Consider the following 17,062-nt stretch of genomic DNA (forward strand, 5'->3'; position numbering starts at 1 on the left):
AACTGCCTACTCATGGACCTGTATTTAAATGCCCAGCACAGTGCTCTGCACACAGTGGGTACTAAGTAGAACTCATGAGCCTGCAAGACACGCGTGCCTGTATCTCCTATCTGCTTTGTCAATTCTGCTTTTGTTTTCTGAACAGGTTCTGGTTTCTTCATGCATTTCAACAGTAGCTCTGTAAGCGTGGGGGCCACAGCTATGCTGGAAAGTCGAATATTCTACCCTAAAAGAGGATATCAGTGCTTGCAGTTTTATTTATACAACAGCGGAAGTGAAAATGACCAGCTGAATATCTACACCAGGGAGTATTCTGCCGACCATGTGACTGGTACTTTGACGCTTGTGAAAGAAATAAAAGGTACAACGTCAACGTTCTTATTGTCTTGGTTCAGAGTGAGGTCATCTTAACCCTTTCAGTCTGTGGCCCTGAGGAGGTCAGTTCTTGGCGAGTAATAAAAATATGAGGGAGGGTGCCTGGGTGGTGCAAGTCAGGTGAGGATCTGGCTCTTGGTTTTTGGCTCAGGTTGTGGTCTTATGGGTCATGGAATCAAGCCCCACATTAGGCTCCACACGCAGTGGGGAGTCTGCTGAGATTCTCTCTCTAGCCCTCCTCCACTTGCTCTCTCTCAAATAAATTAAAAAAAAATCTTAAAAAAAAATAAGGCATGGAGTTCCCTCAAAAAGTTGAAAATAGAGCTACCCTATGACCCCCCAATCTCATTACTGGGTATTTACCCTAAAGATACAAATGTAAGTGATCCAAAGGGGCACGTGCCCCAAATGTTTATAGCAGCAATGTCCACAATAGCCAAACTATGGAAAGAACCTAGATGTCCATCAACAGATGAATGGATAAAGAAGATGTGGTGTATATATCTACAATGGAATACTATGCAGCCATCAAAAACCAAAATCTTGCCATTTACAATGACATGGATGGAACTAGAGGGTGTTATACTGAGCGAAATAAGTCAGTCAGAGAAAGACAATTATATGATTTCAGAGAAATCTGATATGAGGAATTTGAGAGGCAGGGAGGATATTCATGGGGGGAAAGGGGAGGAAATGAAACAAGATAGGGCTGGCGGGGGGAGACAAACCATAAGAGACTCTTAATCTCAGGAAACAAACAGGGTTGCTGGGGCGTGGGAGGGTAGAGGAGTGGCTGGGTGATGGACATTGAGGAGGGTATGTGCTATGGTGAGTGCTGTGAATTGTCTAAGACTGATGAATCACAGACCTGTACCCAAATAATGCATTATATGTTAATAAAAAAAATAAATAAACATAAGGAAAACTAGTTTAGGCAAAATGGGAAGTTACTGGTTCAATGTAAAGAGACTGTGGCATGGACGAAGGAGGAACTGGCCTCAGACAGGGCTGGACCTATCCCTGAACATGGTCAGGGACCTCTCTTGTTATCTCAGATGGGTTTTGTCCTCAGAAATGGGGCTTTGGATATTTCACTTCCCAGCTTACATATTATCAAATGTGCCATCAAACTGGAAAAAGGACTCTTCCTCTAATATCTAGCTTAAAAAAAAAATCCCAGTGTAGAATTATAATTGTTACGATTTGGGTTAAGTGCAACTTCTGGAGCAATTCCTGAGTGGAGGGAGGGCAACACTCCATTCCAATCTTGTGTCCAAGAGGTGGGTCACACTGACCAGCTATGAAAGCAGGTGGTTAAGAAATTTCCCTGCTGCCTGTTACTGTCTGCTCTGCATATCAACCACTTGGTTTGAACCAATTATGAAAACCTATTATAAAATCGATCTACATTATGCTATATGTCATACCATTTTCCTCCCATAAACAGTAGCACAAAAGGTACTTCAGAAGCTTCCTTAGGAGTCCAGATTTTATTTTATTTTATTTATTTGTTTTAAGATTTTATTTATTTGACAGACAGAGATCACAAGTAGGCAGAGAAGCAGGCAGAGAGAGAGGGGCAGAAGCAGGGTCCCTGCCGAGCAGAGAGCCCGACACGGGGCTCGATCCCAGGACCCTGGGATCATGACCCGAGCTGAAAGCAGAGGCTTTAACCCACTGAGCCACCCAGGTGCCCCAGGAGTCCAGATTTTAAATGGAGAGTGCTGACCATAATGAAGCGGAAGCTTTCATGAAAGAGTTTTGTTCAGTCTAGAGTCTAACCACTGATACTAGTATTTTCTGTAATTTGGATATTTCTAATTTATTCTCACATAATTGTGTTTCACGTTAAGTGCCGATATATTTAAGTTTTAAGTCATTGTGCTAACTACTAGCTCGACATGAATTCCTGTTCTCTACCTGGGGGATTCTGAACTTTTTTTTTTTTTTTTTTAATATATTGCTTCTTATTTGGGTATGTGATAGAAGAAAGTAAGACAAGATAGCATAGCCTGGGCTGCTAGCTAGGGGAGGGGATGATGGTGAAGGGGCAAGTGTAGGATGGGAAGAAAGATGATGGTATCAAGTATTAGATAATATATTTATAATATTGAGTCACTAGTAAATGATCTAAGGAGTAAATGGTAAATGTGGGCCTTCTGGGGTTTGGTGGATTCCTGTTTAATACTACCAAAATGTTGACTGAAAATTTTGCATGTGAAGGAAGTATTTCAATTCAACTACAAATGAGGGTTTGGCTGAGTCTCATAGGAATCCTGGGTATAAGCACAGATACTGGCTTTAGCTAACATGGAATGGGGGGTAACTCATTTATAGGGCATGGAATATTCCTAAGTTAGATGTGGTTGTTTGGTCACCTGTTGCTGGGAAAGGGTGACCTCTCTGAGAAACAAATAGGTAAGCATCCAGATATTCCAGAGAGCAGCTTCTTAGCACAGAACTCCCTGGAAGGGAATGGGCCTGAGCTGGAGAGGAGAGCAGATCACACTCCACACTATAGGCGTCAATAGCTCAAGGATGATCATTTGTCCTATGAAGGTTAAAAAGCCTAATGTTGATTTGCACTGGATTCTCAGTCCTTTGCTTTGAAATAATAATGTCTCTTTTACAGAGATACCCATCGGGAGCTGGCAACTTTACCATGTAACACTGAAAGTGACCAACAAATTCAGAGTGGTGTTTGGAGGGGTCAGAGGCACTGGTGCATCATTGGGTGGCTTGTCTCTTGATGACATCAATCTTTCGGAAACACGGTGCCCTCATCATATCTGGCATATAAAGAATTTCACACAGTTTATTGGCAGCTCAAGTGGAACTCTCTATAGCCCTCCATTTTATTCTTCTAAAGGTTATGCCTTTCAGATTCACTTGAATCTAAACCACTCAACTAATGCAGGAATGTATTTTCACTTGATTTCTGGAGCCAATGATGATCAATTACAATGGCCGTGTCCTTGGCAACAAGCCACGATGACACTCTTGGATCAAAATCCTGACATTCGGCAGCGTATGTCCAATCAGCGGAGTGTAACTACAGACCCATCTATGACCACCGGTTTGTGACTCGTTTTCTTTATTGCTAATACATGATCACTGCTCTAGGAGGGACAGATGATTTGGGAATGAGAGACTGCATGGTCAGGTACGTAGGGAGTATTGAACCCCAAATTTTAGGAACAGAAGATATTGAGGAGAAGGGCTTCAGCAATTGTGAGCAGAGTCCCCTAGGCAGGACACTGTCAGGAATGTGAGTTGAGAATGTCTCTGAAAATTAGAGAAGACACTGACATTATTCCTGGCACTAGACCATACGTGAATTCACAGTTGTTCAAGGAGTGTTGGTTTTAGAGTCTGGCATGCCTGGGTTCAAATCCAAGATTTGCTTCTCATTAGCTATGCGATACAGAGCAAATAGTCTTTTGAAGCCCTAGTGTCCTCAGCCATAACACTGAGGCAGTAATAATAACCACCCCCTTGCCACCAGGGCTGTCAAGCACAATTCAGCTCTTATAGAAGGGGATGGTTCCTGATGAGAAGGAAGATGTTGAGTAGGTGCTCTGGAGTGTTGGGAAGGTTCTGAGAAGAGATTGTAACTTCTTATTAAAAAGTTCAGGAGGACTTGCCAATGGTGACATCATTCCCTATCTTCCCAGTCTCAAAAACGAACAGCTCCTCCCCGCAAAATGATCACATTTCTAATTTTAGCAATCCTTTGTCCTCTGGGAACCTAATAGAAAATGAAATTATGGCAAGGTGAATATTATTGCCAAATTTGAATTCTATATATGAAAAAAATGGACCTGAATGACACAGGAAAAGAGAAACCACTAATCTGATTGTAAAAAAAAATATTCACAAACAGGATTGTAGGGACTTGATGCTCAGAATTTCTTCACTTTTTTCCCCCAAACATATTTCCCTGAATGACATTGAAAATGGCTCAAAGTTGGGTGGGTCATCACCTTTCCCCAGAAGCAGTGCTTCTGTCTTCTTTTCCTGAAGGGCTTTGCTCTGGTAGGTGAATAATTCAGCTAATGAGATGAACTGTTTTATGTTAGTATTAAAAAAACTCTCTCAGGCACCTGGCTGGCTCAGTCGATAGGGCACGTGACTCTTGATCTTGTGGTCGTAAGTTCGATCCCCATGTTGTAGAGATTACTTTAAAAAAAAAAAAAGTCTCAGAAACCTATTGATTTAACTTAGTTAAAAGGACTGTGTATGACTCAAGGTCACTAAGGAATGATTTTAATGGGCAGGGGAGTTTCTACACCGGCCAGTGAGTATGGGTGTGATAGCCTACCTAGGAAACGTTTGGTATGTCTCCACACAAATTCCAGAATGTGGTCTCCCCTGCCAGGCAATCTCATTTTCGTGAGGACAGTATAAATGGACAAGCTTCAGTGACTTGCCAGGGAATACATCACAGGTCAATAGCATCATTTAATTATTTTGAGCTCTATCCTAATTGTGGTTCACATTGCCTGTTCTTTCCCAGCACCCAAAGCTATGATGAAGCTAAACACAATCCATGAATACAAATTGCCTTTTCAGATGATGGGAACTATTTTTGGGACCGGCCTTCCAAAGTGGGAGCGGTGGCTTTTTTTCCTAATGGAACTCAGTTTAGAAGAGGTCAAGGCTATGGAACCGGCGCCTTTATAACCCACAAGAGGCTGAAAAGTAGAGATTTTATAAAAGGAGATGATGTTTATATCCTACTGACAGTGGAAGGTATATCAGTAAAAATAGTTGTATATAAGTTATTTTTGTTGTTGTCGCGGCCATTATTTACTGTGTTCTTCTGGGTTCCACTTGTAGGTATGGGGCAAACGGGCATTAGCGGGATTTTTTTTTTTTTTTGGTATGAATCAAGAACAATATGAAAATAACGTAAATGAAAACAGTGACCATTCCAGGATAAATAACTTAATTACCACCACATGGAGCCATAGAAAATTTACGCCAGAAATCTCTAGAAACAAGTGAAAGTATAGCTATCGTACCATAAAATTACACTCTGGGGTTCCAGAAGTAGGAAAATCAGACAAGAACATGAAATTAACCGGAAATGAATTGTCTTTATTGTGTTTTTTGAATACATATACATATATATACACATATATGTATATGTGGGCACACAAGCATGTGAGCACATGTGAGCACACAAGCATGCATGTATATTTTTATGTGTCCTATATAAGCACACACACATATATTTTGTCAGCAGTAGTATTAATCTATTGCCTTTTAAAATTTCTTACCCATGGCAGCTAATAAATACATTTTCCAGGAATACTGGTAGTTTCCATGTTTTATGTGGCACCATTATAACTCATTTATTATGAAAGACCCACTTCCATCTCAGTAAATCAGCATCTTGTTTGTGATGAAAGGTGGTGCAATTAAAACTCTTGAAATTTTTATGTCAATGTCAATTAGAGGAAATCTAGACGATACTTCTTGGAAAAAGTTATTCAAGAATAACTGTGTCGAGGGAAAGATCATCTTCTGTACCAGGGAAGAAGTCCCATGTTCATCAGTTCAGTTCAACCCTGTTTGGAGGAGAAGCAGCAGATGCACTGCAAAGAATAGAGCCCTGGTTGTTTGGGGGGACCTGGTAGCTTGTGTCGAATATCCCCCGGCCTGCTCCCTCCAGCAAGAGACCTGTGACCTTGGGCAAATCCATCAACTGCCTTGCACTGCTGTCCCTCGAGGGTGGGTTTTAAGGAGTTGGACCCCCTGTAGCTCAGGCAAGCCTAGGCCCAGGCAAGCGTGGAGTTCAGGTGACAGCCCCATGGGCTGGCCCAGCTTCCATTTGCATTTAGATTTTGACTTATTATCTTACTGCCTGTGAAATCTAAGCATCTATTTTGAAACTTAAAGACCAAATGCTAAAGTCAAACTGATTTCCATCCATACACTCCCTCTGCCCTCCTTAGACATTTCCCACCTTAATTCTACACAAGTTCAGCCAAGCCCGCCAAGCCCGACCTCTGTCATCAATGACCTTTGCATGAACTTCAAATGCGAGAACGATGGCATCTGCATTGTCCAGAATGGGAAAGCCGAGTGCAGGTAAGGGGTCACTTGGATGAGATCTCCCCGTTCTCTTGTTAGAAATTTTATTCTTTCCATAGTGTAGTGTCAAACACTGATCACGTACATGAATGGTCCATTGGTTCTCATCTCAAAGCCGTTCATGGGATATTTATTTTTTGCTCTCCATTTGGGACTTTGGGTAGCCAGAAGAATGGTAAAATTATTTATGAAGAAATAGTACATTATGTTGTAATTGCTTGAAAAAGTCCTCATGAGATATATGTCTTATGAAGTCTTCACAACAGTCTGGTGTGGTGAAGTGGGACTGTCCTTGTTTTCTAGATGGAGATAGTCCTCTGTCATTCTGGGATGAGCTTGGCCAAAGGGTACAGGGGGGATGTGGAGAGATTGACACATTAGAACTTAATTTTCTCCATTATCTACATCACCTTCCTTCCCACCTTAGGGCCACTGTTTTGAGCAGTAATCCCATTTCTTTTCCACTGGCCTTGCTTGGTCTCCTGGAGCTGGTATAACCATTCCCATCTGGTTGAGTTCCATATATCAGTGACCTGAATGTTGACTGAAATATCAACTCATAACTCTGGTCACATTCCAATGTGCAGGTGTCTGTCAGGGGAAGACTGGTGGTACATGGGGAAGAGGTGTGAGAAAAGAGGCTCCACCCAGGACACCATTGTCATTGCTGCGTCTTCCACTGCTGCTATGTTTGCCCTGATGCTGATAGTCACTCTTGTCACTGTCTATTGCATCAGGAAGAAATATCAAAAAAGGACACGTTCAAATACGGCAGATTTATCTCTGGAAAATGTAAGTCGAGTCTCATATTTGGCGATTCAAATCCTATCGATGAAATCATATGAAGAGGAATTAGGACTTTCTTATATGCTTAAAAAAGAACCTCTTTATTTTCTATGCTGGATAACAGCTTTGAAACCATGAGTTCCTGTTACCTTCATGTAAGGTCAACAGTTTTTTTTTTTGTTTTTAAGATTTTATTTGTTTATTTATCTGACAGAGATCACAAGTAGGCAGAGAGGCAGGCAGAGAAAGAGAGGGGGAAGCAGTCTCCCCGCCGAGCAGAGAGCCTGATGTGGTGCTCGATCCCAGGACCCTGAGATGGTGACCTGAGACGAAGGCAGAGGCTTTAACCACTGAGGCGCCCAGGTCAATAGTTCTTAAATTGGAGTCCATGAGGGATTTTGGGAAGGAGTTCATATCCTCCTGGAATTATATCCAAAATTGTGTATGGTTGTAGACTTTTTTGAGGATGAGGGTCTGTGACCCTTCTGAAGGGCAAAAGTGATTTTGCCTCTAACCCCAACCTTCCTGATAGAGGGGACAGGTGAACTATAAGAGTTTTTGCTCTAAAGGTCTTTTGGGGGTGGTTCAGCTCAGGATTGTAGGAAGGGGGTGCCGAGCTGTTTGAGGCTTTTCCATTAACAAAGGTAACAATCCATCCGGCTCCATGTGCAGTAACTAACTCTAAGGCAAGATTTTCAAGTAGAGAGTTTAAAGTCTTGTCTCAGAAGGTCTCTAAAATGGCAATAGATTCTTGAAACTACCTTGTTTGAGACTGGTTCCCCAGAGAGAGTGCTCCTGGGAGCACAGAGTAACGGAATACAGGAAGATAGACAGGGCAGAGAGTGAGGGTACACGGAACATGGGGATGGCATTGCACAGAGCTGGGATACTCTCCGGAATTTAGACAAAGCCAATGTACTCCCAGCATCATAGCCATTGGATTGCAGTTGCCCCCTGGGAGGGAGTGGACAATTGGGTGAGGGAAGGGCCCTCATGGCAAGGGCATGTCCAGCAAGAAAGCCTTTATTTTGAAGGGCAGGACTAAGCAGTGAACCCCAGCACCCACTACATATGCAGGAGTAGAGCACACAGACTCCTCGTCTCACACACGAAAGAGCCCAAGGAAAATGGCGTCAAATCTGAACATTGTTTAAAAGTGAAGCTATAAAATTCTTCCAGGTCTATTTCTTTCAAAATTTAGAGTTTCTGAAAACGACTCGCAAAACTAAAGAAAAAATGTGCCCAATGAGGGTATCTCGGAAACTAGAAATACTGCAATTAACTAAATCAAGTACTTATTTTCTGAAGAAAAATGGCAATTCAAGTCATACTATATTTTACAATTCTAATTTTTTGAAGTGGACAAACTGGTATTGAGGCACTAAATTTGTTTATGAAGTTAGTCAGAAGATGGACAATGATAACGAGCATAAAGCAAATAGTTTTATTTGCATACACTGCTGTTGCATTTCTTCAACAACAGGAAGTATTTACAGCTAATCACAAAGCACGGCTCAGTTACTTCTCAAGCTTATTAGAAAAGTACTTAAAATGTATGTAGGTGTTTTGTTGTGTTTGTTTCAAACAAACAAGTATTTCTGGTTTACTTTATGACTCAAAGTAAAAAGGACAGACTGGCCAATGATCTGGTAGGACAACCTGATAAAAGTCATACCTGCAAGCACAGTGCCCTGGGCCAAGAGGGGTGCACTTGAGGGTTGGAGTAGTGGTTAGGGAAGAGAGGACACATTAGTGAATAGACAGGACTGCCAGGTTATTCTTCTGGAAATTGGAAAACATACGCACTATTAAAAGGGCTGACTTATGAAGCCAATATTGGAAGGAGTTAAAGAAAATGATAAAGAGAAGAGAGAGAAAGAAGGAAGTTAAATCAAGAAAGAGAAGAATTGGGACGCCTGGGAGGCTCAGTTGGTTAAGCGGCTGCCTTCGGCTCGGGTCATGATCCCAGCGTCCTGGGATCGAGTCCCACATCGGGCTCCTTGCTCATCAGGGAGCCTGCTTCTCCTTCTGCCTCTGCCTGCCATTCTGTCTGCCTGTGCTTGCTCTCTCTCCCTCTCTCTCTCTCTGACAAATAAATAAATAAAATCTTTAAAAAAAAAATAAAAAAAAAATAAAAAAAAAAAAAGAAAGAGAAGAATTATTAGAGTATTAGGGACAGGGTAGGGCCTTTAAGTAACACCACACACACACGTGCGCGCACACGCACACACGCAAGCACACACACCCCTAACCGCCATATTCCCAAGAGCAAGAAATCAACTTACATATCCTCCAGTCTAAACATTTCTACAGTTAATTCACGGAAAACAGAATCTCCAGATCTACTTTAGGTCTTAAATCAGAACGCCTTTCTTTCTGAGGCTGCAGTGTGTGCTCGTTGTAACGGTGTAGCATCTGAATTAGGCCAGCCAGACAGGCCAGGGCTTCTTCGTGGAGACCCGGCTGGGGCAGACCCCCGGCAGGCAGGGATGCCAGGAGCCTGTTGATGGCACCTCATTTAAAAATGAGACTGCTTCACTGTGATTCATTGAAATGATGGTCTTTAAATTTAGAAATTAAATCATCAATTGTTCTTTCCCCTTTTAGCAACATGCATTTTGAAGATCAACTCAACAACATGGCCAGCAAATGAAATTAAAAAGGATTCTTCATCATGGATTTCACCTAGAATCTATTCCAACTTCCTTGTTCTCCTATAAATGGATCTTCTCTGTAAAGGGCTGGATATACTATAAATCATTTTTTGGTGAAAGTCTAATTGCTGAAATGTTTGTGTTCTTGCTTTTAAAAGAAGGGAAGCAATTCAGGCTCCTGGAGAAGTATAATATCATCTATAAAAAGTAGCACAATAATTAGGGATAGCTTTCCAAATTACCGATCCTTCCCTTGGGGGCCAAGGGCAGTGGCCTCACAAGTGATCACCTGGGCACCCACTGGAAACACCCAGTGGAAATGATCTACATGCTGTCTCAGCATTTGTGTGTGGTCCCATGCCAGTGTAAGGAGGGGTAGTAGGACAGCTCCCTCTCTCTCCGGGAACACGTTGCCCCTCTGGCCAAAGCTGGCTACTCTCTTGTTTTCTTCCACAGACTCTTCAGAACATGAGCTGGGTTTAGAATTTGTTTGAACATGTGACTGCAATCAACTAGAAAACTTTTAACTCCCAAAACAGTGCTTCTCCAAGCTCTCAGTCTCAGGAGCCTCCACATTCTTACAAGTGATGGAGGGACCCAAAGGGCTTTTGCTTGTGAATATCACATTTGTCAGTACTTATGTTATTAGAAATTCAAACCAGGAAAATGGAAAGCTATGTATTTCTTAATCATTAATAAATAATAAGCCCAATGTTTACATGTTAGCATAAATAATATTTTTAAGAAAAAAAACTGTTTTTCAAAACAAGAAAATTTAGATTCGTTTTATACTTTTTTGCAAATCCCTACCGTCTGGCTTAATAGAAAACAGTTGAATTCTCCCATATGTGTCCGCATTCAGTCTGTTGTGATACGTTATTTTCATTGAAGGATACAAAGCAAATCTAGCCTCACACAGGTATGTAATTGGAAATGGGAGGTGTATTTAAATAGCTTTTCAGGTAATTTTGGATAGTCTTTTTGAATGCTTTGTTTAAAGTTTAGCTGCAGCTGGAATCTGAGAAAGTATCAACAAACTTTTGTATTCCATATAGGATCAGGATGGATCTTTCATCTATGCATGATTTTGTAATATTGTGTATTGATCATTTAGAAAATACCTTCCTGGTTCGCTGAGTTATGCGTCGCTTACAGCTTGTGGCACATTTATTATACCATATCAAAACATGACATTAGTTAATATCACTACTGATCTTATAAAAAAAAGTCTTTAAGTCTTGGGAAGTTGATACTCATGGTGGCAAAAGCAGATTTTCTAAAATTTGGATTTTTGCTTGAAAGCTTAAATCTTATTATTGGCAACAAATACTGTCTTCCTTGTAGTGATAGGCTCACTTCAGTCAATTTTTTAATTCAAATTTTATTTTAAGATAATTATCAATTCACATGTAGTTATTAAAAAAATAAAGATAAAAACAACAGAGAGAGATCCCTGTACCCTTCTCGAAGGTTCTCTCCATGGGAACACCTCGCAATGCTATGGTACAATGTCACAGCCAGATTATCTACAGTGTTACAACCAAAATACAGAACATTTTCATTACCACAAGGATGCCTCAAGTTGCCTTCAAATAACCAGTCCATTTGCCTATTGTTCACACCTGCTGTTTAATGCCCGGTGACCATTAATCTGTTCTCCATCTCTGTCATTTTGTCATTTAAAAACAATGTCACATGAACAGAATCATGCACTATAGAACCTTTGGGCATAGCTTTTTTTTTTTTTTTTTTTAAATTTAAACTCAGCATAATTCTCTTAGAGTCCTCCAGATTGTATATACACTAGTTTGTTCATCTTATTGCCTAGTACTGTTCCCGGTATGCATTCACCACAGTGTAACCATTCATTGTTGAAGGACATTTGGGTTGTTTCCAGTTTGGGGCTATTAAAAATAAAGCTGCTGTAAACATTCATGGACAGGTTTTACAGACACATAAGTCTTCATTTCTCTGGGATACACGCCCAGAATAGCAATTGCTGGGTCATATGGTAATTGCATGTTTAGTTTTTTAAGACACTGCCAAAGTGATTTGCAGAGGGGCTGTCCTCTTTTATACTTCCGGCAGCAGCATATGAGTAATCCAGTTTCTCTGCGTATCTACCACCTTTTTGTGTTTTAGTATCTTTTTTTTTTAAATAAGCTATTCCTTTAGAGTACTTTTAGATTCACAGCAAAGCTAAGCAGAAAGTACAGAGTTCCCATATGCCCCCTCTCCCCAACACACCCACAGCCTCTCCCACTGTCAGCATCAGCAGAGTGGTAAATTCATTGTTGTCAATACTTTCCATTAGGATTCACTGTTGGTGTGGTATAGTCTATGGGTTTGCACAGATGGATAGTAACATGGATTCACTGATTATAATATCTTACAGAATAGTTTCACCACCTGAAAAATGCTTCTGTGTTCTGTCTACTCATCTTCCCTTCACTTAACTCCTGACCACCATTCATCTTTTTACTGCCTCCGGAGTTTTGCCTTTTCCAGAATGTCATTGAGTTGGAATCATACAGTGTGCAGCCTTTCCAGATTGGTTTCTTTCATTTGTCACTATTTTTATTTTAGCCATTCTGAGAAGTGTGTAGTGATCTCCCACTGTGGTTTTAATTTGCAGTTCCCTAATGACTAATGATATTGAACGTCTATCTTTATCCATCTATCCATTTATCTGTAGTGTTTCTGTGTGCATCTCTTTGTATAGCTCTTATAGTCCTTACTCTGGGTATTACAATTTTCATATATAAAGGTATATAGATATATATGGTTATAATTATATATTAAATATAACATATAAAGCATATGTTATATATAATATACACTTATTTAGATATAAATATGTATACCTAGCTATACAGAAATGTAATATATAAATTCTATTATATATTATTATATAAATTATGTATAAGTATATATAAATGTAACATATACATAATTTGTTCTTTTAAAATTTATACTTAAATACAAAAAAGATGTATACTCAATGGTTAAGCTTTCATAAAGTTAATAATGTCTACTGCTTCATTAGGGACATTCTTAAGTAAAACTGGCTTTAAAATTCTGTATTTATTTACTACGAATTTCTGTATTTATTTACTATGAATGTACAACAGTGAAAATTACAATGACTTCCAGTGACAGTCTGGTACGGCTGCCTTGATTTGTGTTAAGATACCCCAGTTTTACCCATGATTACTTTTTGCTCCTAATTTTTTTATTGTGGTGAAATTTGTAAACTAGGGGCACCTGGGTGGCTCAGTTGGTTAAGCCTCTGCCTTTGGCCCAGGTCATGATCCCAAGGTCCTGGGGTTGAGTACTGCATCAGGCTCCCTGCTGAGGAGAAGTCTACTTCTCCCTTTCCCTCTGCCCTCTACCTTCTTGTGCTCTCTCTCTCTCTCTTTCAAATAAATAAATGAAATCTTTTCAAAAATAAAAAATAAATACAGGGTCTCCTGGGTGGTCTGACTCTTGGTTTTAGGCATCTGACTCTTAGTTTTGGCTCTGGTTGTGATATCAGGGTCATGAGACTGAGCCCTGAATTGAGTCAAGCTCTGGGCTCAGTGGGGAGTCAGACTTGCTTGAGTCTCTCTCCCTCTGCCCTTCCCCCCATCTCTCTCTCTCTAAAATAAATAAATAAATCTTGAAAAAAACCATAGAAATTTTTTTTAAATTATAAAATTCACCATTTAACCATTTTAAAGTGACACAGTGCATTTAAAATGTTATACAATCACCACCATTCTCTAGTTCCAGAACATTCTCATTACCCCCAGAAGAAAATTATCCACTAAGCAGTTATTATCCCTCTTCCCCCCACCAGCGCCTGGCAACCACTCATCTGCTTTCTGTCTTTATGAATTTGCCTAGTCTGGACATTTTGTATAAATGGAATCATACAATATGTGACCTTTGTGTCTGGCTTCTTTCACCTAATATAAGATGTTCAAGCTTTCACTGTGGTCTTTAGAATTGTCCAGCATTCCTTTTTACAGCTGAATAATATTCCATTGTATGAATATACCACACTTTTTATCCATTCATCAATCAGCTGATGGGCATTTGGGTTGTTTCCTCCTTTAAGCTATTGTGAATAATGCTGCTACAAACATTTGTGTACAAGTTTTTGTTTGAACATCTATTTTTTAATACTTTTTATTAAGTAATCTCTCTGTCCAGTGTGGGGCTCAAACTTATGACCCTGAGATCAAGAGTTGCACGCTCTACAAACTGAGTCAACCAGGTGCCCCTGAACATCTATTTTCAGTTCTTTTGGGAATGTATCTAGGAGTAGCACTGGTGAGTCATATGGCAATTTTATGTTTAACTTTTTGAGGAATTATCATATGCTTTCCATGACAGCTACACCATTTTACATCCCCACCAGCAATGCGTGAGGGGTCCAATTTCTTTACATCCTCACCAGATTTGTTATTTTCCATTTTTGTTGTTGTTCTTTTTTTAAACGTCATCTTCACACCCAAGGTGGGGCTTGAACTCATGATCCCTGAGATCAAGAGTCAGATGCTCTACAGACTGAGACAGCCAGGTGCACCGATTTTCCATTTTAAAAAATTATAACAGTTCTAGTGGGTGTAAGGTGGCATCTCATTATAGACTCACAAATACTTTTGTCCCAGAAGTTCAAATATCACCATAGAAGAGGCAAATAACATTTTAGTATTAATATGACAATATTTTTATCTCCATGACCCCATGAAAGGATTTGGGAGGTTGTTAGGGATTGACGAGCCACCCTTTAAGAATAGCTGCACAAGGGGTGCCTGGGTGGCTCAGTGGGTTAAAGCCTCTGCCTTCAGCTCAGGTCATGATCCCAGGGTCCTGGGATCAAGCCCCACATTGGGCTCTCTGTTCGGTGGGGAGCCTGCTTCCTCCTCTCTCTGCCTGCCTCTCTGCCTACTTGTGATCTCTGTCAAATAAATAAATAAAATCTAAAAAAAAAAAAAAAGAACAGCTGCACAAGTGAAATGCAGGGAGTAATGGGAGACTTTCCTTTTCATAGCTAGTGACATTTTATTTATTATTTAATTTATTTTTTTAAACATTGTATTTATTTATTTGAGAGAGAGAGTGAGTGAGAAAAAGCAGGAGGAGGGGCAGACAGAGAGGGAGAAGCAGACTCCCCACTGAGCAGGGAGCCCCACATGGGGCTTGATCCCGGGACTCTGGAATCATGACTAAGCAGAAGGCAGACACTTAACAGACTGAGCCACACAGACACCCTGGTTAGTGGCCTTTTAGATGATTTTTCTTGGCTGCTTGCCTTTCAGAAGGGGCAAAGTTAGGATAGTGGTTAAAGACATGAACTTTTGTAAAAGACAGACCTGGATTGGAATCCTGGCTCAGTAAATAGGACTTAGTAATTTTAGAACACTTTCCCAATATCTCTGAGCCTCAATTTCCTCAGCCATAAAATAGGGACATCTACTACATATGGGAATTTTTGTGTGGTTTAAATGTGGTAATTTCATTTGGTGGTAAATTTATGTGGGAAATTGGTGCACAGTGGGCACTCAACAAATAGTAGCTATGCAAAGTAGGTAGCATTAAAATAATAATAATAGTATAATTATTAATATATTAATAATAATATAATTATAATAATAAATAAAATTTATTATCTAAACAGGGTACTTTTGAGGGTGAAGAGTGCTGTCAGAAAAGACTACAGATGGGGTGCTGGGGTGGCACAGTTGGTTAAGTGTCTGACTCTTGGTTTCGGCTCAGGTCATGATCTCAGGGTCGTGGGATTGAGGGTCGTGGGATTGAGCCCCGTGGCAGGCTCCGTGCTCAATGGGGAGTCTGCTTGAGATTCTCTCTCTTCTTTTCCCTCTGCCTCTCCCCCAGCTTGCATTCTCTTTCTCTAAAATAAATAAAAGAAAAAAAAGAAAAAGAAATGACTATGAACAGTAGGCTTTCCTTGTCTCAGACAAACCTGGAATAAAAAAGTTGTAGGTAGTCCCTTTAGCAACAGAAGAGACAGTGTTCCCCCCATGCAGCTGGGTAAGGATGCAGTTCAGGAGCCAGACTGTCTAGGCTCACATCCCACCCCATACTCATTGTATGACCCTGCACAGACTACTTCAACTCTCTCTGCCTTAATTTCCCCACCTCTCTACTGAGCAATAACAATGCTTTTCTCAGAATGTTGTTGCAACAATTAGACTATCTGATGTATGTGAAGTGCTTTAAGCAGTTCTTAGTACATCACCAGCACTTTGTAAGCAAGAGCTGCTATTGTTAGAAGTGGGAATACAAAGGGAGGGTAAGAAGAGAGAGGGTAAGGAGGCAGGAGGAAGTGTCTTGGAGGATAATGGGTTATTTTCCCTAAACTGGCTGGAGTAGCAAGGGGATTAGTTAAGAGCAGTTTTGTTTTGTTTTGTTTTGTTTAAGACTTTATTTATTTATTTGACAGATAGAGATCGCAAGTAGGCAGAGAGGCAGGCAGAGAGAGAGGAGGAAGCAGGCTCCCTGCTGAGCAGAGAGCCCGATGTGGGGCTCGATCCCAGAATCCTGGGATCATGACCGGAGCCGAAGGCAGAGGCTTTAACCCACTGAGCCACCCAGGTGCCCCAAGAGCAGTTTTTTTGTAAGTGTCTAATTAGCAGCTTTGCAGTTGTGTATGTGCCTTTCCTCAAAGTCCATGTTCATGGCAGTTTGTAAAAATCCTGCTTAAGAAAATTTAGCCCTTTAAGGGTTGATTTTATTGTTGTGTTTTTGCACAGAATCTTGACCATTTGTGTTGCAAGCTTTACAGGCCTCCCACAGCGTGGTTCTTGGTTGATCGATGCTACCAAGTCATGGGCAAGCTGTGACTGCTCCATAATCAAGGGTTCCCAAATTGAGATAGAGATAATTTTTGAGCATTTTGTATTTTTAAAAATACTTTATTTACTTATTAGAAAGAGAGTGTGCACAAGCAGGGGGAGTGGCAGGGAGAGGGAGAAGCAGGCTCCCTGCTGAGCAAGGAGCTGGATGTGGGACTCGATCCAAGGACCCTGGGATAATGACCTGAGTCAAAGGCAGACACTCAACCAGCTGAACCACCCAGGCATCCCCCATCTTGTATTTTTTATTCTAAGACAAATAGAGGCAATTCTTCCCATTTCTTA

General features: G+C 40.6%; 1 protein-coding gene across 1 annotated transcript in view; it reads left to right on the top strand.

Moving 5' to 3' along the window:
• LOC111142409 (meprin A subunit beta) overlaps nucleotides 1-17,062 on the top strand; it is a 32,921-nt gene that overhangs the window by 11,989 nt on the left and 3,870 nt on the right. Inside the window, exons 10-14 of the mRNA XM_022495478.1 lie at nucleotides 146-361; nucleotides 3,008-3,451; nucleotides 4,948-5,127; nucleotides 6,336-6,471; nucleotides 7,062-7,266. Coding sequence (XP_022351186.1) covers nucleotides 146-361; nucleotides 3,008-3,451; nucleotides 4,948-5,127; nucleotides 6,336-6,471; nucleotides 7,062-7,266 — 1,181 coding nt within the window. The remainder of the gene's footprint in view (nucleotides 1-145; nucleotides 362-3,007; nucleotides 3,452-4,947; nucleotides 5,128-6,335; nucleotides 6,472-7,061; nucleotides 7,267-17,062) is intronic.

Source organism: Enhydra lutris, unplaced genomic scaffold, assembly GCF_002288905.1.
Source record: "Enhydra lutris kenyoni isolate GAN:26980312 unplaced genomic scaffold, ASM228890v2 scaffoldscaffold8, whole genome shotgun sequence".
Classification (NCBI taxonomy): domain Eukaryota; kingdom Metazoa; phylum Chordata; class Mammalia; order Carnivora; family Mustelidae; genus Enhydra; species Enhydra lutris.